The sequence below is a fragment of the Malania oleifera genome, chromosome 4, assembly GCF_029873635.1.
Source record: "Malania oleifera isolate guangnan ecotype guangnan chromosome 4, ASM2987363v1, whole genome shotgun sequence".
NCBI classification, from domain to species: domain Eukaryota; kingdom Viridiplantae; phylum Streptophyta; class Magnoliopsida; order Santalales; family Ximeniaceae; genus Malania; species Malania oleifera.
Window position 1 is genome coordinate 110,934,659 of NC_080420.1, and position 21,242 is coordinate 110,955,900.

The window sequence follows — 21,242 nt, forward strand, 5'->3', positions numbered from 1 at the left end:
GAGAGGATGACGGCGGTGTTGCAGAAAACTGAGGACACCGGAGATGGTGAGGCGAGGGTAAGGCTGGATGGATGAGAGTGTTCGGCAGCTATGGAAGAGGAGGAGGAAGAAGAAGAAGAAGAAGAAGAAAAAGTTTTTTTTTATTTGCTTTGGCTCCGTTCTTGGCCCGCGCCAACCCCCCCCCCCGGGGCCCACAAGCCTATAAATAGGCTCTCCCCCAAAACCCTAGACTGATACTAAAATACAATAATAATAATAATAACAAAGCAATAATGCTTTAAATACAATAATAATAATAATAATAATAATAATAATAATAACAATAATGATAATGAAAATAATAAATGATAATAAATAATAATAATAATAAAAAAAACAATAAGGTAATAATAATAATAATAATAATAATAATAACAATAATAATAACAATAACATATCAAAAAATAATAATAGGCGTAATAATAATAATACTACTAATAATAATAAATAAATAATAAAAATAATTATAGTAAAAATAAAAATAATAAAAATACTAACAGTATAATAATAATAATAATAATAATAATAATAAGAGTAATAAAAATAAAAATGATAATAATAATAATAATAATAATAATAATAGCAAAATAATGATAATAAAGATAATAAATATACCAATAATAATAATAATAATAATAATAATAATAATAATAATAATAATAATAGTATAGTAATGATAATAAGGATAAATTTTGGTCCGAGCAAAAATAGGGTGTCTACGATCCTAATAATTAGTATACCAATGGTTCAAGTTAGGTTGGAGCATTCATGCATCTGTTCTTTCAGATTTCAAGACTTTCCCATGGCTGAGTAAAGATTTCTAGTTGGTAAAAATGACTTTTATTCAAGGGAAAGTGATTGAAATTTACAAGTTGAGTAAAGATTTCTAGTTGGTAAAAATGACTTTTATTCAAGGGAAAGTGACTGAAATTTACAAGTGATGGAAAGATTGTTGATAATTCTACCCTCCAGTTTGTCCTATATTAGAAAATTTGAGTGGATGATTGGTGCTTATATATATGGTTGAGCCCAAAACCTAATGACCTAAACTTTTGAGGCAGGTCAATGCTTATGTATATCAAGCCTACTTATTCCTAAGGTAAAGGATCCTCATTCTTTTGATAAATTTCGGCCGATAAGCCTTTGTAATGTTATCTATAAATTTTCTCCAAAATCCTTATTGGTAAGCTTTCGTTGGTGATGAGTGATTTAATATCTTTAGAACAAGGTATTTTTGTGAAAGGGAAAAGTATTTTTGAAAATATAATGCTTACTCAAGAGATGACAAATTATTACATAGGCAAGCGAGAGGAGGTAATATGATGCTAAAGCTTGATATGAGCAAAGCGTATGATCGAGTGGAGTGGCAGGTAGTAGATTAGATTTTTCAGGTTGGTTTTCCAGATTGGTTTTGTAAGTTGATTCAGAATTGTATTTCCACTCCATGGTATTCTGTCATGATGCATGGCACTTATAGAGGTTTCTTCAAGTCAAAAAGGGGATTGAGACAAGGGGATCCGTTGTCGCCGTATATTTTCATCATCATGGAAGAAATTCTTTCTAAATTAATAAAAAAAAGGTTGGCTGAGAAGCGGATTTTACCATTTGCACACCTATGTGGTGCACCTATTATATCGCATTTAATGTACGCGGATGATGTTGTTATTTTTACTAATGTTGGAAAAAATCTGTTAGTCAGTTAATGGAGGTGATTAAGGAGTATGAAAACTGGATTGGCCAAAGGGTGAATAAAGATAAATTAATTATTTTTTTCTCAAACAAGTTGGGTGTTCAGAGGAAAGGAGAAATTCTTCAAGAGACCGATTTTATTGAGGGTAAATTTCCATTAACGTATTTGGGTGTGCCAATAGTGGATAATAAATTGAAAAGCTGTCATTTTGACCCTTTAATCCAAAAAATCAGTAAGAGAGTTAAGAGCTGGAAAAGTAGACTATTGTCTCAAGGAGGCCGTCTTGTTTTGTTGAGACATGTGCTTTCAAGTATGTCATGCATCTATTAGCTATTCTAAATGTACTGAAACTGGTGATTAAAAAGATTCAAGGTATGTTTGCTTCTTTTTCTGGGGATTTAAGGATGGAAAAGAAAAAATGAAATGGAAGGCTTGGAAGAAATTGTGTGTTCCTATGGAGGAGGGGGGCATAGGAGTAAGGAACATTTCGGAAGTACAACGGTCTTTGTTCATGAAGTTTGGTTGGCATTTATTAACACAAAATTCTTTATGGGTTAGATTTTTTAAAGCTAAATATGTCAAAAGAGGACATATTACTCTTTGCAGATTGCATGGATCAGATTCGTCCTTTAGGAGGAAAGTTCTGCAGGGTATGCCTGAACTGTTAAGTAAATCTAAGTGGAAGGTTATAGAAGAAGATGTAAAATTGTGGTATGATAAGTTTCTAGATTCAGGACCTTTGTTTACAGATTGTCCAAATGGTGCACATTCTCATATCAAATTAAAAGATTTGATTATCAATAATGCGTGGGATATGGAAAATTTGCAAAGGATTCTGGGGTTTAGTAAAGCGGATGAAGTGATGGAAAAGGTGGGAAATCTTAGAAATTCTTTGGACATTATGTTATGGCTCCCAGAAAAGGATGGTTACTTTAATACAAAATTTGCATGGGATGTTATCAGAATTAGAACTCCAAATTTTGATTGGGCTAAGTGGATTTGGAATAAATGGTTACCGAAGAAAATTTCTATCTGCATGTGGAAGGCTGCTTTTGAGTGTCTAAGTGTTGATGAAAAGGTGAGAAGGGTGGGGGTTTCACTTGTTTCGACGTGTAATTGTTGTGAGATGAGGCAATCAAAAGATTTGGAGCATGTGTTAAATAAGGGAGAGCTTGCTTCTGAGGTTTGGAGGAAGGTTTCGCTGGAGGTAGGTGTTCCTTTCCTTAGGCAACAAAGTTGGAAAGAAAGAGTCCAAATGTGGTTTAATAGGGCTTCTAGGTTCTCTCAACTGGGTTCATTGATGGGTTTGATTCCTTGTTTAGTAGTTTGGAGGCTGTAGAGAAGAAGATGTGTGGCTAGAATGGGAGGAAAATTAGAGAGTAGTACTGATGTGTGACTCTCCATTAAGTATTGGGTGGGGGTTTTGAGTAGGAACATGACAGAATTAGTTCAGTTAAAGGATGCTGATTTTCGGGTATTGCTGAATTTGGAAGTGCAAATTATGAATAAAAGAATTAAAACTATGCAAAGTGTGAGATGGCTAAAACCAAGGCAAGGGAGGTTGAAACTAAATTTGGATGGGAGCAGTCTGGGGAACTCAGGGCCGGCGGGTGGTGGTGGCATCCTTAGAGACCATACAGGTTCTTTTGTGATTGATTTTTTAAAATATTTTGGTTCTTATTCAAATAATGAAGTTGAATTGAGAGCTGTGTTAGAGGGAATAAAAATTTGCAAACATTTTGGCCATACCTGTATCGATATTGAATGTGATTCGAATATTGTAGTTAATTGGATAAAAGCTAGGAAGTGCTCCTTGTGGTATTTGTGGGATTTTTGGGAGTAGTTTATTGGTTTATTGGAGGGAGTTGATTTTTTGATAAATCATTGGTATAGAGAAGGGAACAAAGTGGCAGATGCCTTGGCTCGACAAGGTGCTATGGGGAGGAATAGTTTGTTTACAAATAGTAGTCAACTCCGTAGAGTTTGCAATGGTTTGTATAAATTGGAGAAGATGAGAACGGCTTATATGAGATATGTTTAGCTGATTTCCTTTTAGTTTTTGTTTATGCTTTATGATGATTATCTTTTGTTTTATTTTGTTGCATGAGGTTTGTTTTGTAGGTCCTGTTTTGTTTTGTTTTGTTTGGACTTGTAATCTGGTATTTGGCTGGATGTTGGGTTTGTTCTTTGGGAGGTTTTTAACGTGTTGTCTTTTATTATCTCCCATTGATTGTCTTGTAACCATGATATTTCTTCGCCAAAAGTGAGGGGTTATCAATATATAATTAGAGGTGCCGTCCTTTAAAAAAAAAAAAAAGTATATCAAGCCTACTTACAAGAATTCTCCTTGCTAAAAAGTGATACTAAAGCTTGGTTAGTGCACAGACATGGAGGCAAACACTAGTAGAATGACTAGTTTATCCATGTATATTAAGCTTGTCCAGAAAATTCTTCTAACCCTAATAACTAGTAGTATAACCAATGATTAGTTTGAGTGAAAGTAATTATTATATTGGAAAAGAAAAAGGGAGGTCCATCTATATTGCAAAAATTATCATGCTCTTATTTTTATGAGTTGGTTAAACTTATCGATAAAATCAATGAAAATTAGGCATTCTTAATGAAGTAGTGCATGGTTATATTTGACAAAGAGTTGATGATTATGTACATATGCACGTGGCCGATGAAATTGATGTGCACTTAGTTTGAACAAAGTTGGTTGAGTTGTATACTAGAAAATTAAAAAAATAAATTGTACACAACAAAGAAGCTAATGAATTTGAAATAAAAAATTGTCACTCTTATTACTAATCATTTGAATGAATGTAAAGAATTATAAACACTTTCAGGAAATTTCTTTTGATAATGAGTTGTAAGTTGTATAGTTTCACGGTCTTTACCAAACAATTGGAAGGTTTTTAGATTTTCCCATCATGAACTCAACCCCTTACAAAATTGTGTCTATGAGAAAACAACTTGTTGAATGAAGATACAAGGAGAAAAGCTATAGATTCTTTATTCTCCAAGTTAGAAGCTTTTGTCACAAAAAATAGGGAGAGAAGGGAAAGTAGAAGTTTTGATTTTGAAAATTGTGACAAATCAAGAAGCAAGTCTGTCTTAAGAAAATATATTTGTTAGGAACCTATGAGCATCCAGATCAAAGTAACACCAAGATTTTTACGTGGTTCGGTCAATAACGACCAACGTCCACGAAGCACACACCAAAAATCACTATTTCGCCGAAAAATATTACAATTTTCTCTCTCTCTCTCTCTCTCTCTGAGCTACTCTACTCTCTTTGCACTATTCTGTGCTATTGTGCTATACACTTTCCATAGCCCTCTTTATATAGGCTTGGAATTTACATCATAATCAATACAAATCAATTACAAATTGGAAGTTTAAAACTGAGAAATTAATTGAGAATAAAAGCACGTGTTTTCTGACTCAGTAACGCGTTGTCTCCTGGCTGTCTTTGGTTCCATCTCTAACAATGTCCCACTTAGAGACAAAGACATCTCCTCAACCAGAGTATCATGAATAAATGATGTGTTCATAAAATGTGTCTACAAGCATGAAGACTAACTGAAGTTGAACACAACTTCAGTTTCTCTGTAGTCACCACTTTATTTCTTTAAAAAATCAATACTTATTTGTTTTTTTTCTCAATGATGTCTTAACATTTGTGAGTTAATAACACTTTATTTATTATCTAATTTATTTTTCTCTTTAAATATATTTTTAAAAAAATTGATGTGAAATTTAAAAAATAATATTTACAATCTATTTATCATTTTTTTCCTAAATATTTCAAAAAATGTAGTTATATAAGTTGTAGTTTATATATATAATTTATTTATTTATTTTTTATAAAAACATAAACAGTAACCGGATGGGTACTCGATCCAAATCCGATCAACCGTTCATTAATTGAATTGAATTTGGGTTAATCCATTTATAAATGGATTGTTAATCCATTTATAAATGGATTACTCTTTCTTTTAAATGGGTGAAGCAAGGATGGACTGATTTAATCATGTGGAATAAAATTAAAAATAAAATAGATCGGATTCAACCCGGTCGATCCGGTCCGGTGCAGCCCCCGGATTAGTCAGGATCCAAATTTTGAAACCATGATATTAAGGGAACTGCAACAAATAAATAAATAAATAAATAAAATAAGGCGAACCTCCTGAATGTCTCATGCTCCAACTACCCCTTCGCGTACCAAACTTTCTCTCCACAAATGATTCTCTTCCCAGTTCCCTCCGGCCATTTCTCTCTCTCTCTCTCTGTCTCTCTCGCAACACTGTCTTCTTATCTTCTTCCAAGAAAGCAAAAATCATGGGCGGGGAGAGCATAGAAGAAGGACTAGTTATAACCAGGCCTCTGCTAGTTACTTCCAGTGAAAATGGTAATTCAATTTCCAGTGGCAGCAACGCCGGCGGCGGTAGTGGCGGTGCCTCCTCCTCCGTCACTCTTGCCGTCGTCTTCAGCACCACGATGGCCGTCTGCGGCTCCCTCACCCTCGGTTACGCTGTAAGTAAATGCACACTAGCTACAAGCAATTTCAAGGTGTTCTAGTCTTGGGGCTCAACTCATCTGTTCCGTTATTCCCAATTTCACACTGTATTCATGTCTCCCATTAAGCAAATTAATTTGCAATACCCATTTGGGTACGTTTCAATTTCCATCGCATGAATGAAGTTCTTTTACGCTTTCCTGCTCATATTTCAGAAATATTCAGTTTTTTTTATCATTGTAAACTACGTATTTTTTTTTTTTCAATTGCATTGTTTATTTGTGGTATATTTCCAAAAAAAAAAATTTTCATCCTGCTTTGCAGTCTGGATATACATCACCTGCCGAGTCAGGAATCAGAGATGATCTGCACCTTTCTGTTGCGGAGGTAAGAAAATTACAAACATTCCCCATTAAGTTTATAAATTTAGTGTCTAATTCCCTGCTTAGTTTACTCATAAAATGTTTGGATAAATGCCCGTACGGGGACATAGAGAAGCTAAAGAGAAGTTGATTTTATTAGCATTTTAAACCAGCATTTATACTGGATGAGCTTGATCTGTATTTTGGAAAAATGGACATAGAATGTTCAGTTAGTGTGCCCACTCACGAACAATAGTTGAATGAAAAATTCAATGTGTGCCTGGTTAATGGCTGCCGAGAGTACAGCTTGTGAGTCTGTCCCATATTAGAAAAATAGAGTGGAGGATAGATACTTAAATATATATTGGGCCCAAGACTAACAAGAGTGGTAAACTAGCAATGGCTTTGAAGAGAGGTAGGGGAAATTTCTGAGGCTGGGAGATCCGGTGCTGCTCTGGAAAGCTCTGGCGCAGTGGCACTAAGGCTAACCCCAGTGTCAAAGAACCTATTGACTCTCACAGTGTCTCGGCTTCTCAGCAATTGCGGGGGTTTAAACAGAATTAAAGGTGATGACAAAATGCAGTATTTGCTGCAAGAAGTGCCCCATATGTCCTCACCATGTTGGGAAGTGTCTCAACTATGTCTAAAAATGTTATGTTTTTGTGGCTCATATACTTGAAGGAGTGCATAAACAAGGAAGAAAACCTAGTTGAAATCACTTGTGTTGATGGAGCAGCTGCATTCAGTCGACGAATTGGCCCAATTCGTTGACTAAAAGATACCGAGTTTAGAACAATTACATTCTGTCTGAATTCGTTGACGAATTGGCCCAATTCGTCGACTAATTTGCTCGGGGCAGCAAGGATGATTTCAAAATTTGAATGTGAATGTTAATACGGTTGGGTCTTTGGAGGGAAGCCTTCATGCTGTTTATAAATATACCATTCTAGGTATATTTTGGAAGAGGAAGATCATTGTATTGTATTGTATTGTGTACTTTGTGATTCTCATAGTGAAAACTTTGTCGATTGCTCCTGTGAATGTAGGCTTTGCCGAACCATGTAAATCTTTGTGTGGATTGTTATTGCTTTCAGATATACTGCATGTGTGTGCTCCATTTTGGTTCTTCATTGTTTGCTGCGTTTAAATTCCGCTATGCAATCCTAAGATTTTTCACTACAATTGGTATCAGGGCGTTGTTGTTATGGCATCAGACACTTCATCTGCAAAGTTTGACGTTGTCAAATTTGATGAAATTGGAAATTTCGGTTTGTGGCAGAGGAGAGTGAAAGATTTGCTTGTGTAGCAAGGGACGGTGAAGGCCTTGTATGATGTTTAACTGGAAGGTATGGATGAGGCTAATTGGACAGAATTAGCAGCAAAGGCTGTTGGTACAATACGATTGTGTTTGGTCGACAAAATACTCTATCATGTCATGGAGGAAGATTCTCCAACAATTGTTTGGCAAAAGCTTGAAAGCCGCTACATGTCCAAATCCCTTACTAACAAATTATTCCTTAAGCACCGTCTTTATTGGCTTAAGATGGTTGATGGTTCGAACTTAAATCAACACATCAACGCATTTAATCAAATCATAATTGTTTTAATGCGTGTTGTGTAAAATTTGAAGAGGATGATAAGACATTAATGCTACTGAATTCTTTGCTAGTGGCTCACACATATGAAAATCTAGTTACCACTCTTACATGGGGAAAAGAGACCTTAAACTTAGAAGAGGTGACAAGTGCCTTGTTGGGATTTTATCAAAGGTTGAAAATTTGCGATGAAAATTCACATGGATAAGGACTTGTGGTGAAAGGTAACTATGATCGTGGGAGAGGAAAATTCAGAAATGGATCGAGTCAAAAATCCTGAACTCAATCCAAGAAAAAAAAGGATATCTGGTGTTATAAGTGCGGTAAAAAGGGGCATGTTAAATCGAAGTGTCCGAATTGGAAGAAAGGAAATGTTGAAAAGCATGAAGGGATTTCAAAATAAACAAATGTAGTTCAAGAATAAAATTCAGTTTGCAATGATGGTGATGTATTTTCAGTTACGTCGGGGTTGGATCGCCTCATGGACTCATGGATTCTAGACTCAGCATGTTCTTATCATAGGACTCCAAATAAGGAGTGGTTCAATACTTACAGGTTGGTAAATTCAGGTTCAGTTCTTATGGGCAATGATGCCTCTTGTAAAATCATTAGCATTGGAAGTGTTAGAATTAAAATGTTTGATGGTGCTATGAGAACCTTGAGTAATGTAAGACACATACCAGACCTACGGAAGAGTCTCATTTCACTTGGCACCTTGGGTTGTAATGGACTTAATTACAAGTCCGAAGGTGGTGTTATGAAAGTGTGGAAAGGTAATTTGATGGTGATGAAAGGACAAAAATTAGATGGAAATATTTATACATTGCAGGGAAACACTATTGTAGGTGGAGCTGCAGCCGTAGATACTGAATTTGATGAAACCATTTTGTGGCATATGTGGCCTAGGCATATGGGTGGACATGACATAAGCTGAATTTTTGCAAGAGGTGGACATGTTTATTATGTGAGTTTTGTTGACGACTACTCACGGAAAGTCTAGGTATACTTCATGCGGCACAAGTTTGATACATTTGCTAAGTTTAAATTGTGGAAAGCTGAAATGGAAAACCAGACGGGGAGGAGAGTCAAATGCCTCGGATTAGACAATGGGACCGAGTACGCTGATTCTAAGTTCATGGAGTTTTGTGAGCAGCAAGACATTAAGAGACATTTCACTGTTCGCCAAATACCTCAGCAAAATGGTGTGACAGAAAGGATGAACCGAACTCTAGCAGAAAGTGCTCGGTGTCTCAGGCTTAATGCAAGGCTACCAAAGAACTTTTGGGTCGAGGCAGTTAGTATGACTTATTTCTTGGTAAATCGATCACCAAGGGCATCACAAGAGGGGAAAGTGACTGAAGAGGTATGGAGTCTATGGACGGGAAATGCAGTAGACTATTTTGGATTGAAGGTATTTGGTTGTCCAACCTATATTCACGTGTCTAGTGAGGAGAGATCAAAACTTGACGCAAAGTCTAGACGTTGCATCTTTTTGGGATATCAAAAGGGTGCGAAGGGGTTCAAGTTGTGAGATCCAATGGCAAACAAGGTGGTGATCAGTAGGGATGTAGTTTTCGATGAGAAAGCTATGGTAAAGCGTACTCAAGAATTTGATGAAGAGAAATAGGAGCTAGAAAACTAGAGCAGCGATGAACATGTTGTGCAAGTGGAGTTAGAAACTCAGGGCAACGACAATGATTTTGGTCCTTTGGTTGTAGGAAATTCTAGCTGGGAAACCAATAAGTCGACAATATTCCTATACGGAGATCCAGACACACTATTAGACCACCGCCAAGGTATGGGTTTGAAGAGTTAGTATCTTATGCTTTCATTACCAGTTGCAATGATCCAACTACATTTCAAGAGGCACTGCACGGCCAAGAGAAAAGTAGGTGGATGGCTGCAATTATTGAGCAAATGGAATCGCTGCATAAGAATCAAACTTGGGAGATGGTGGAATTTCCAGATGGGAAGAGGGTGATAGGTTGCAAATGGATATATAGGAAGAAGGAAGTAATTTTAAAAAAGGAGGGAGAGAAATTCAAGGCACGGTTAGTGGCAAAAGGGTACTCACAGAAAAATGGAATAGATTATGATGAAATCTTTTACTTGTGGTCCGACACACTTCTATCGTGGTTGTTTTGGGGTTAGTAGCTCATTATGATCTGCATTTGAAACAAATGGATGTAAAGACGACATTTCTCCATTGTGACTTGGAGGAACAAATTTTTATGATACGACTGGAGGGATTCAGTGAACCAGGACAAGAACACTTAGTTTGTAAGTTGAAGAAATCTCTTTACGGGCTGAAACAATCTCCAAGACAATGGTATAAAAGATTTGATTCCTATATGATCAAGATTGACTATAGAAGACGTGAGTATGACTGCTGTGTGTATGTGAATAAGTTTGATGATGGTTCTCATATTTTCTTATTGTTGTATGTCGAAGAGTTTGACATGAAGGATCTTGGTCTAACCAAGAAGATACTTGGGATGGAGATTTGTCGGGACAGAACTGCAGGGAGGTTGTGGTTATCTCAGGGCGGTTATGTGGAAAAGGTGTTGGAAAGGTTCAGCATAGCTGATACTAAACCAGTATGTACACCTCTAGCGAGTCATTTTAAATTATCTATTGATAAATGACCAAGTACGGATGATGATATCCAGGACATGTCAAAGGTTCCCTATGCTAGTGTCGTGGAGAGTTTAATATATGTCATGGTGTGTACAAGACCAGACTTAGCATATGCAGTGAGTGTGGTGAGTAAGTTTCTTTCTAATCTGGGTAGACAGCACTGAGAAGCCGCAGTTTCTTTCTAATCCGGGTAGACAGCACTGAGAAGCCGTTAAATGGATTTTCAGATACTTACGAGGTACTTCTAGTTATGGCATCATCTTCAGCAAGCAACAGGATAGTCCATCAGTTGTGGGGTTTGTTGATGCTGATTATGCAAGGGATATGGATGATAGAAGGTCTACAACGGGTTATGTCTTTACCTTTGTAAAAGGACCTATATGTTGGAGGTCCATGTTACAATCTCTGGTGGCATTGTCTACAACTTAATCTGAATATATGACAGTTGCTGAAGCTGCAAAGGAAGCTTTATGGCTTGCCGGTTTGGTCAAAGAGCTGGGCATACAACAAAATGGGGTTACTACGTTGTGACAATCAGAGTGCTATTTACTTAGCGAAGAATAAAGTATACCATTCTAGAACCAAGCATATTAATGTACGGTTCCACGGGGTCCAGGAATTGATTACTTCAGGTGAACTTGTATTGGAGAAGGTTCATACATCTAAAAACGCAGTGGACATTTTGACAAAGCTGGTTGCTACTAAAAAGTTCAAGCATTGCTTGGACTTACTTCATGTCTCCAAGTGCTAGAAGGGAGATGAACCCAACCGAACGTTCCAAAGTCAAGGTGGAGCGAGGATGATTTTGAAATTTGAATGTGAACGTTAATATGGTTGGGTGTTTGGAGGGAAGCCTCTGTGGTGTTTATAAATATACCATTCTAGGTATATTCTGGAAGAGGAAGATCATTGTATTGTATTGCATTGTGTACTTTGTGATTCTCATAGTGAAAACTTTGCCGATTGCTCCCGTGGATGTAGGCTTTGCCGATTCATGTAAATCTTTGTGTGGATTGTTATTGCTTTCAGATATACTGCGTGTGAGTGCTCCATTTTGGTTCTTCATTGTTTGCTGCATTTAAATTCCGTTGTGCAATGCTGAGATTTTTCACAACAAAAAATATTAAAATAAAAATAAATAAATTAACTTCAACACATGTCGTGAGTGTTGAGCAGGCGTGCATGTTAAATACTGACCAGTTAAAGAAGAGCGAATTTTTTTTTTCTATTTGATTAATTTCTTGTTTTACCTACAATTGTGTAGTATTCGCTTTTTGGTTCAATATTGACAATTGGAGGTGTGCTCGGTGCGGTTTTGAGTGGGAAGATAGCAGATCTCTTGGGTCGAAGAGGTGTAAGTTTTTCCATTCCTCTTTAGATATATATAGGCCTAGTGCATTATTTTATGTTAAAGCTGCATTTGGAAGCATGGATTTTGGACCTTAAATTTAGATTTAGTGGATTTCGATAAATTTCAATACTATTTAGTAACACATTTTATTCAAATCCAATAAAAATCTAAATTCAAGGCCTCTCCAAACGTAGAGTAAGCAAAATTTCAGCTCTCTTTTCTTCTCAAATATGTTTGATTTGTTAAGCAGACACTCTGGTTTTCGGAAATATTCTGCATTGCCGGGTGGCTAGCAATGGCATTGTCAAAGGTGTCTTATCTGTCCCTTGTATTTATTTTATAATTTTGATAACCAAGAAGAACATATTATCTTCCATCGATCTCCATAGAAAAGACATCAATGGGAGTAACGTTAGCAGTCTTGGACAGAAAACATAAGTCAATCTTCTGCAAAATTGCTAACTTTTGATCATGCACTTTGGCTGTTATTTAGGGAATTAACGTAGCAACAAGATGATTGAAAATCACATTCTGACCTTGGTCACTTTTTATCCGCTCTTTTGTTTTTGTAGGGGCTTTATTAATATTAATTGTTAAATTCTTGTTGGAAGGGTCTTTGGCTGCTCGACCTTGGAAGATGTTTATTGGGATTTGGAGTTGGAATTATTTCCTACACGGTAGTTGTTGTTAGATCTCAATCTTAAACTTGGTTAACTTATGCATACGACTTGTAACTGTGTTTCCATTCCCATTTCCAAACAGGTGCCTGTATATATTGCAGAAATAACACCCAAGAATATTCGGGGAAGATTTGCGTCAGCCAATCAGGTAAGTTAGAACATATTTGTTTGGGAAAAAAAAAAAATTTTCGAATCTTTTCTTAGGAAACTATTGTAATGCTTATTTTGCAGTTGTTGGTTTGTATCGGGTTATCGCTAGCATATTTCATTGGAAATGCCGTTTCCTGGCGCACCTTGGCTCTAATTGGTAACTTCTTTAACTTATCAGTTTGGTTCTAATTAGAAAATCCAGAAACAGTCCTTTGAAAATAGCTTCCATTGTCAGAAATAGAAAAGCAAGAAGAATTCACAGAAGAAGAATTCTAGAAGAACTCTTTGTATTGAATTGTGTATTGAGCAAAATACAAGCATGTATTTATATACAAGATACCAAAGAATATTGTAACTACCTATTTTATACGGAAAGACATTATTACCCTTTACAAATAACTAATGGAATCAAAGAGGAATTCTGAAAACAGAATTGGCAGGATTTTATTCTTCAGCATCCTTTACTGTGCTGCTCTGGTTTATTCTCCAATCCCCCCCCCCCCCCCCCGCGCGCCCGGGGAAGATATAGCGTAAAGATTTAGGACTCTCATCTTGGATAAGTGAGAATGTAGAACATTCGAAGACAGCTTTTGTCATGGTGTCGGCAATTTTATCAGGGCTAGGAACATAACGAGTGCAGATGCTACCATCTTGATTTTGTCACAAATTAAGTGAGAATCGAGCTTGATACGTTTGGTTCTTTTGTGGAAGATGGGGTTCGTAGCAATGTGAAGGGCAGCTTGGTTATCACAGTGGAGTCAAGCTGCTTGAGGATGAGGAACTTGAAGGGTGGATAAGAGGAATTGGAACCATGTTAATTCAGAACAGGCGGTAGCCATTGATTGATACTATGCCTCTGCCGATGAACGTGAAACAATCGATTGTTTCTTGGACTTCCAAGAGATTAGGGAAGAGCGAAGAAAGACGCAGTTGCCACTTACGGATCTCCAGGTGTCTGGACATGAGGTGCAGTCCGAATCACAGTAAGCCTCAAGTTGAAATGAAGAAGAACTAGGGAGAAGGAGACCTTGACCAGGGGAACCCTTGAAGTACTGAAGAAGTTTTTGAGCTGCCAGAAGGTGTGTATCAGTAGGGTTAGCCATGAATTGGCTTAAAGTTTGAACACTAAAACATATGTCTAGCCGAGAGATAGTGAGGTACAATAGGCGACCAATCAATCTTTTGTAAACACTGGGGTCTGATAATGGAGTACTGGTGCCTGGTGGACTTAGTGAGCTTGAAATTTTGATCCATAGGAACCTTAGAAGGGGTGCTGCCTAAGGTACTAATCTTGCCTTCAACCTTTCAACACTCCCATCAGAATTATACTTAATTTTGTAGACGTATTTACAGACAATAGGTACTTTTCTAGGTGATAAAGTAGTGAGTTCCTAAGCGTGATTTGCTTCCAAGGCAGCCAGCTCATTATCCATCCATTGCTTGACACCATCCCTGGTCCTTAATGGCTTGTTTATAAGTTTGTGGTTCAATGTGAGTTTAAATAATGGTAGAAAAGGCTTGATATGGATGGGTAAAAGAATGATAAGAAAGTGTATGATGCAGTGGAAAGGGTATACCTGAAGAGGACATGGGCTGCTTGTTCAACTCTGGGATAGGGGCAGTAAGGGTAGTCTGTTGAAAGTGGAACTCCTGCAGATAGCTGGGTGCACGTCGAGTTCTAGTTGACCTGTGAGGGAGAATAGGAGAGGTTGAAGGTGGTGAAGAAATAGGGGGAAAGGAAGGAGAGGTTTGGGAATGGGAGTGAAGTTTTTTGGGAAGGGTAGTAGTAGCAGGTAATGGTTGAGGAATGTGAGGAGGGGAATTATGTGGTTGGGAATTAGAGGAAAGGATAGGATGTGGCATAGTAGTAAGGGGAGGAGAATGCAAGGACAGAGAAGGAGATGCTGTGTTGGGTTTGTGGGAATGGAAGGGAAAAATTGTTTCATGGAATTGGACATCTCGGGATAGAAAGATTTGCTTAGTTTGTAAATCAAGTAATTTATATGCTTTAACTCCAAAAGGATAGCCTAAAAAGACACACTCTCTACCTTGGGGATCAAATTTCTTCCTTCCATGGGATAATGTAGAAGCATAAGCAAGGCACCTGAAAACTCTTGATTGTTGGAATGGCGTGGGGTATGGAAGAGGATTTCAGAAGGGGTTTTATTATGAAGTAAGGGAGGGGGTGGGGGTTTTATTAATAAGGTAAACTGCTGTTAGAACGCAGTCAGTCCAAAATTTGACAGGGAGATTTGATTGGAATCTTAAGGCGCGAGCCACATTCATGATATGTTGATGTTTTCTCTCCACTGTCCCGTTTTGTTGGGGTGTTTCCACACAATCCTTTGGTGTATAATGCCTTATGTTTGATAGAAATCTATCATTTGAAATTCAGGCCCATTGTCACTCCTAAGTATCTTAATTTTTGTTTGAAATTGGGTTTTAATTATATTGAAAAAAGTGCCAATACAATTCTGGGTGTTAGATTTATTTTGAAGTATATAAACCCAAGTTGTTTTAGAGAAATCATCGACAAGTATGAGAAAGAAACGAGATCCATCAGTGGCAACAGTGGAGTTGGGACCCCAAATATCACAATGGACAATATCAAAAACATGTAAAGATGAATGGTTAGAGTGTGGAAAAGGGAGGCAATGCTGTTTGGCTAAAGAACAAACAGAACATGGCATTTGATTATGGAATTCAGATTGTTTGCTACAATGGAATCAGTAATTAAACTTAATCTGGAAGGAGATATGTGGCCAAGTCTATGATGCCATAAATCAGAAAGGGAAGCTGTTTTAGTGGAAGCAGAAGTGGAGAGATCTTTATTTAGAAAAGTAGGCCAAGCATCAACTAGAGCAGAAGGTGACACCTGTGAGCTGAGCAGATGATAAAGTCCACCTCTAACTTCACCCATCCCAATTGTTGCCCAAGATGCTAAGTCCTGGAGAAAGCAAGAATTGGATAGAAAAATTAGACAGCAGGAGTCATGTTGAGCAAGTTGTTTGGCAGAAAGTAAATTAAAATGAAAAGAAGGCACGCACAATACATGGTTTAGCATTAAGTGCTCAGAATGTCTCACAACATCAGTATGGGTAACAGTGACTGCTTCTCCATTAGGTAATTTGACTTGGTACAAACAGTTGCTAGTATGGATGTGGAAAGAGAGGTATAACATATCATATGATCAGTTGCACCTGTGTTAATTATCTAGGGTGAAGTGTGTGAGTTACGAAATTTCTGTGTGTGTGGATGAACAAGTGGCCATACCAGAAACTCGAGAAGTGCTGACATGATTAGAAGATGGAGAAGAGGATGGCTAAGCAAAAGAAAGAGAAGCCATGGGTGAGCTGGTTTCCTTGGGATGCAAAAGAGCAAGCAATTGCTGATATTGGCTCTTGGTAAGTGCCATAGATTCAGTTGGTTCATCCTCATGATCACCTTCTGGAAGAGCATGAGAGTGGGTGGCAGTTGCAGCAAAACTTCTGGTTCTCCCATGGAGCTTGTATCCAGGGGGATAGCTGTGTAGTTTGTAACATTTCTCAACATTTTGGCCAGTCATGTGACAATGTGTACCCACTGGAGGTTTAGCATTACCAATCTTAAGACAATTATTAGGAGAATGGCTTGGAATCTTACAATGGGAGCAATATGGTCGATTGTTTTTGTGGTTATTAGAGTTGGTGAACTTGGCAGGATTTTTGGTGAGATGTGGGTAGGTCTGGCCATCATAGCCATAAGGTCAGAAGGGGTAGAGGTGGAGATCATTTGGTGTTGACGTTCTTGTTGTTGAACCATAGAGAAAACTCGGTTAAGGGGTGGTAAAGGATCAAGGAACATAATCTGGTCTCTTGTGTTTGAGTAACAGTCAGACAAATCCCATGAGGAATTAAATGACACAGTATCGATCGTAACGATCATGAAGAACCTTCAATTTGTCAGTCACAATTGGGAAGAGGATCATGTACAGCAAGCTCATCCCACAAACCTTTGAGACGACCAAAATAAATAGTGACAGAATCCTGACTCTGTGATGAACCAGCTAAATCATGTTTAAGTTAAAAAATATGAGGACCATTTTGTTGAGTAAAACGATCCTTAAGTTCCATCCACAAAATTCTGGAATCATCAACTAAAGCAAGACTTGATTTCATAGAAACACTTACAGAGTTCTGTAGCCAAGAAACAACTAAATTGTCGCACCTCTCCCAAGCTTCAAGAAAGGGGATCTGAGGAATCAATAGGCTTAAGAAGCGCGCCATTGATGAATCCGAGTTTGTTCTTCGCACAAAGAGGTCGGCTAACAGCACGCGACCAGCTGACATAATTATCAGCAGTTAAGAGGTCAGAAACCAATGCAGCAGCAGGGTTATTGCCATTCTCAATTCGGAATGGATTAAAGGGGTTGGAGAAATTTAGATATTGGTCAGAAGCAGCTGTGTCCTGCTCTGATACCATGTCAGAAATAGAAAAGCAAGAAGAATTTGCAGAAGAAGAGAAATATACTCTCTCTATTGAATTGTGTATTGAGCGAAATACAAGCATGTTGTATATACTAGATACCAAAGAATATTATAACTACCTATTTTATATGGAAAGGCATTATTACCCTTTACAAATAACTAACAGAATCAAAGAGGAATTCTGAAAACAGAATTGGCAGGATTTTATTCTTCAGCATCCTTTACTGTGCTGCTCTGGTTTATTCTCCAATAATTGGACTTCATTTCCAGGAGCCATTCCAAGCCTAGTGCAGGTTTTCGGCATATTCTTCATTCCAGAGTCTCCTAGATGGCTGGTTAGTCCAATTAAAATTTCTGTGCTTTTTAAATTGTGGGTAGTGATAGAGAATCCTCAGCTAGCTAAGTCCAATTCAAAATATCAAGTAAAATGAAGAGTTAAATTCCATTCATTAGAATGCTAGTATGGTGAACACCACCTTGTTCAGGCAAAAAATGGTCAGGAGAAAGAGTTAGAGGCTGCTCTACAATGCCTTCGGGGGAAGCACGCCGATATTGCTCAAGAAGCTGCTGAAATCCAAGTAATGTTTCAGCATCATATGTTTTTGAAGGAATAACTGATCGCAACTTCAACTAGAACAATGTACTTCAAAATTTTATTTTATTATTGGAGATGAGAAACAAGAAATGAAATGAGCTTATGTTGTTCTACAGGATTATACAGAAGCCTTCGAGCAGCAGTCTGATGGTAGAATACTCAACTTGTTCCAACGAAAATATGCTCATGCTCTCATTGTAAGCCTTATTTACATGTTCAAAGCATCTTTTATTCCATAATTTCCATTTAAGTCGTTTTGTTTGATCTTTCCATTTTAATCTCCATTTGTTTAGGTTGGAGTGGGGTTGATGTTACTGCTGCAATTTGGAGGGACAAATGGGATTGCCTTTTATTCAAGTGAAATTTTTTATTCTGCCGGTAAATTAGGGCCTTCAGTAGTATTGGAATAGAAAAAGAAATATTTTTTTTTAAAAAGAGAAGGGGCGAAATGAAGATTCAAATTCTTTGGTTGATGGCAGGTTGCTCAGAAAGTGTTGGAACTACTGCAATGGCTATTATTCAGGTTCTAATTGTATTGTGCAACTGTCATTGTCAACGTGGGAGTTTGTAGGATATGTTTCTAACATATGGTAGAAGACCTGCAGATTCCAGCGACAGTGGTGGGCATACTCTTACTGGATAAATCTGGAAGACGGCCTCTTCTAATGGTCAGAATGGAAAACAATCGTTTTTGCTTTTGAAATTTTGGTTGATCAAAGAACCAAAACTGAATGTTTCTGAAGCTTGCAGATTTCTGCAGCTGGAATGTGCTTGGCATGTTTCCTTGTAGGACTGTCATTCCTTATGCAGGTTTTTTCCTTGGAAATTAAAATTTAAGTTCCTCTATAGCTTTTCTGTCAGCAGTTTTGTACATAACCACTCCCTAAATAACTTTTGTTTGCCATAAACAGGACCTTCATCACTGGAAGCACTTAACTCCTCAATTTGTGCTTATTGGCATCCTGGTAACACAATTCAATGATAATGCAACTCTCTTTCCTTTTTCTTGTGTTGTTTGTCTAACGTTTCTACCCATTTCCCTTACGGAGTCCTGTCAACCAGAATGTTCGATTTGTACGCAGCAAAGTTCTCATATGTTATGGTTGTATAATATTAGAGTTGTAAATTGACAGTAAGATTTCACAATTAGGCATACTCTGCAGCTTTCTCAATTGGCATGGGGGGAATACCATGGGTTTTGATGTCAGAGGTAGGTTTGCTTTGAAAGGCTTGAATATACAACAATTTCAACAACAGAGCTGAGCATGAAGTTGGATAGATTATTTCAATCTTGGTCTCTTTTTCTTTTTCCCCAGATATTTCCTGTGAATGTGAAAGGCTCGGCTGGAAGCATCGTCACTTTTGTAAACTGGTCTTGTTCTTGGGTTGTTTCTTATACTTTCAACTTCTTATTTGAATGGAGTTCAGCAGGTTAGCATCCCCTCTCCAACTCTCCCTCTCTCTCCCTCCCTCCCTCTCTTTCTCTCACCATAACAATGAATGTTTTGCTGTAATGCTTCAGGAACATTCTTTATATTCTCGGCCATCTGCTCATTCACAGTCCTATTCGTTGCTAAGCTAGTACCAGAGACAAAGGGACGGACTCTAGAGGAAATACAAGCTTCAATAACCAATTTTAGGTACTAAGAGAAACTTGCATGCTGCAAGTACTGCCATGGGTGTTAAAAGTAAGATGCAGGATATATGCTCCAACGTCACACATCAAAGAGAACTATAACATATTTTGAACTGCTCGAAAGGTTTAATTCTATTCAATTTTTTGTGCAAGCATTTGCCATCTGTAAAACTCAATCTGTCCTTTTGTCATGTGCGCCTTGTTGGACATTGTTTTATTTGGCATGAAGTTGATCTTGTTTTTGATTGGAATATATCACCCTCCACAAATATGGGAGCAAGGCTGCCTGCCATCCACATTCCTTAGCTTCTGTTATTCTGCACGATGACATAGTACTTGTAGAAGACAAGATAAAAGGAGGGATGAATCAATAAAGATAAACTTATAATAACTTGTAAAGAGACAATAAAAATCTAATAACCCTTGAATTGTCAAGCAAAATTGTCCACAATCATATAAATTGACAGAAAAAGATTCATGTAAGATGTAACCAACCCTACCGAATGAGAATAAGAACTTAGTTTATTGCTATTGTTGTGATATGATTCATCTTAATTCTCTCTATCTTTAGATGAGATAGTTACTTTTGGATTGTTTAGTTATAAAAAAAATGATTTTTATTTTTTCAAATGATTACAAAATTTCTACTTGCTTTCTAGTTTTTTGGTAATTTGTATAGGAAAATTAGGGAACATCCTTTTACTGCTTCCTAATTTTTCGTTTAAATGTTGGGAACCATAAATAAGGTAGCATTTTTCTAACTCATTGTAAAATCTGAATTGGAAATTAAAACCATTTACAACAGCCACTGGGGGCTTTATTTTTTAGAAACACATCTAACTGAATAGGATGTTGTAAAACACTTTTCAAAAGTTGAAAATACCTTTGATGTTAGTATAATCATGGCCGAAGCTCAATCTTTAGAAAAAAAGTTATTTTGGAGAAAATATTTAAGTCATAAGTTAGTCGTACAATGCTTAGTTTGGCATCCTTAACTTTTTAAAGAAAAGTTGATGAAAAAGAGTTTATTAATATTATTTAAAAAATGTTTGACCTTCTTGTGAAACAAGAGTCATTAGAAAGAAAGAATTGATTTTGAACTTTTGGTAAAAAGAGTTGCAAGGTGGTTAAAAGTGCTTAAAATGACCAAAATGAATATGTAGCTTTAGAAAACGTAAGTAATATCCCGATAAAGGAACACAATAGAATAAAATATTTTGTTGGAGAAAAAGTTAGCCTTTAACTTTTAAAAGTTTCAAATTTATTACTCTTAAAAGCTCCTCAAAAAGTGAAAAGAAGTTAAAAATTGACTTTTAAAAATTGAAAAAGTTATTATTCATTGGGATGGTGTTATTGATGAAGTTTTGCCATAAATGACAATTTATGCAAGTGTTTGAAGGATTTTCTCCCTAATTTATATAGTACTTGTCTTCTCGCATTAACTCTCATTTGATAATTGACAATAGTGAATGTTTATAAAAAATAATCAGAAATTGTTTCTAATTTCTCCATGTTTAGA

The 21,242-nt window shown here is 36.9% G+C and overlaps 1 protein-coding gene across 1 annotated transcript; it reads left to right on the plus strand.

The window, feature by feature from the left end:
• Window positions 1-5,900: 5,900 nt before the first annotated feature.
• LOC131152922 (sugar transporter ERD6-like 5) lies at window positions 5,901-19,976 on the plus strand. The gene is made up of 18 exons (XM_058104885.1): window positions 5,901-6,268; window positions 6,576-6,638; window positions 12,110-12,199; window positions 12,447-12,506; window positions 12,808-12,873; window positions 12,959-13,024; window positions 13,108-13,183; window positions 17,763-17,827; window positions 17,978-18,070; window positions 18,204-18,284; window positions 18,381-18,465; window positions 18,567-18,610; window positions 18,693-18,755; window positions 18,838-18,897; window positions 18,999-19,052; window positions 19,238-19,297; window positions 19,404-19,518; window positions 19,610-19,976. Exons 1-18 carry the CDS (start codon window positions 5,933-5,935, stop codon window positions 19,732-19,734), a joined length of 1,602 nt encoding a protein of 533 aa, XP_057960868.1. The 5' UTR covers window positions 5,901-5,932; the 3' UTR covers window positions 19,735-19,976.
• The last annotated feature ends 1,266 nt before the right edge of the window (window positions 19,977-21,242 follow it).

Excerpts from the sequence above, each read along its gene's own strand:
- LOC131152922 (XM_058104885.1), top strand. The coding sequence starts at position 5,933 with ATGCTCCAACTACCCCTTCGCGTACCAAACTTTCTCTCCACAAATGAT. Across the intron at positions 13,025-13,107 it reads GATTTGCGTCAGCCAATCAG|TTGTTGGTTTGTATCGGGTT; the intron begins GTAAGTTAGAAC and ends CTTATTTTGCAG. Across the intron at positions 18,611-18,692 it reads CTGCAATGGCTATTATTCAG|ATTCCAGCGACAGTGGTGGG; the intron begins GTTCTAATTGTA and ends GAAGACCTGCAG.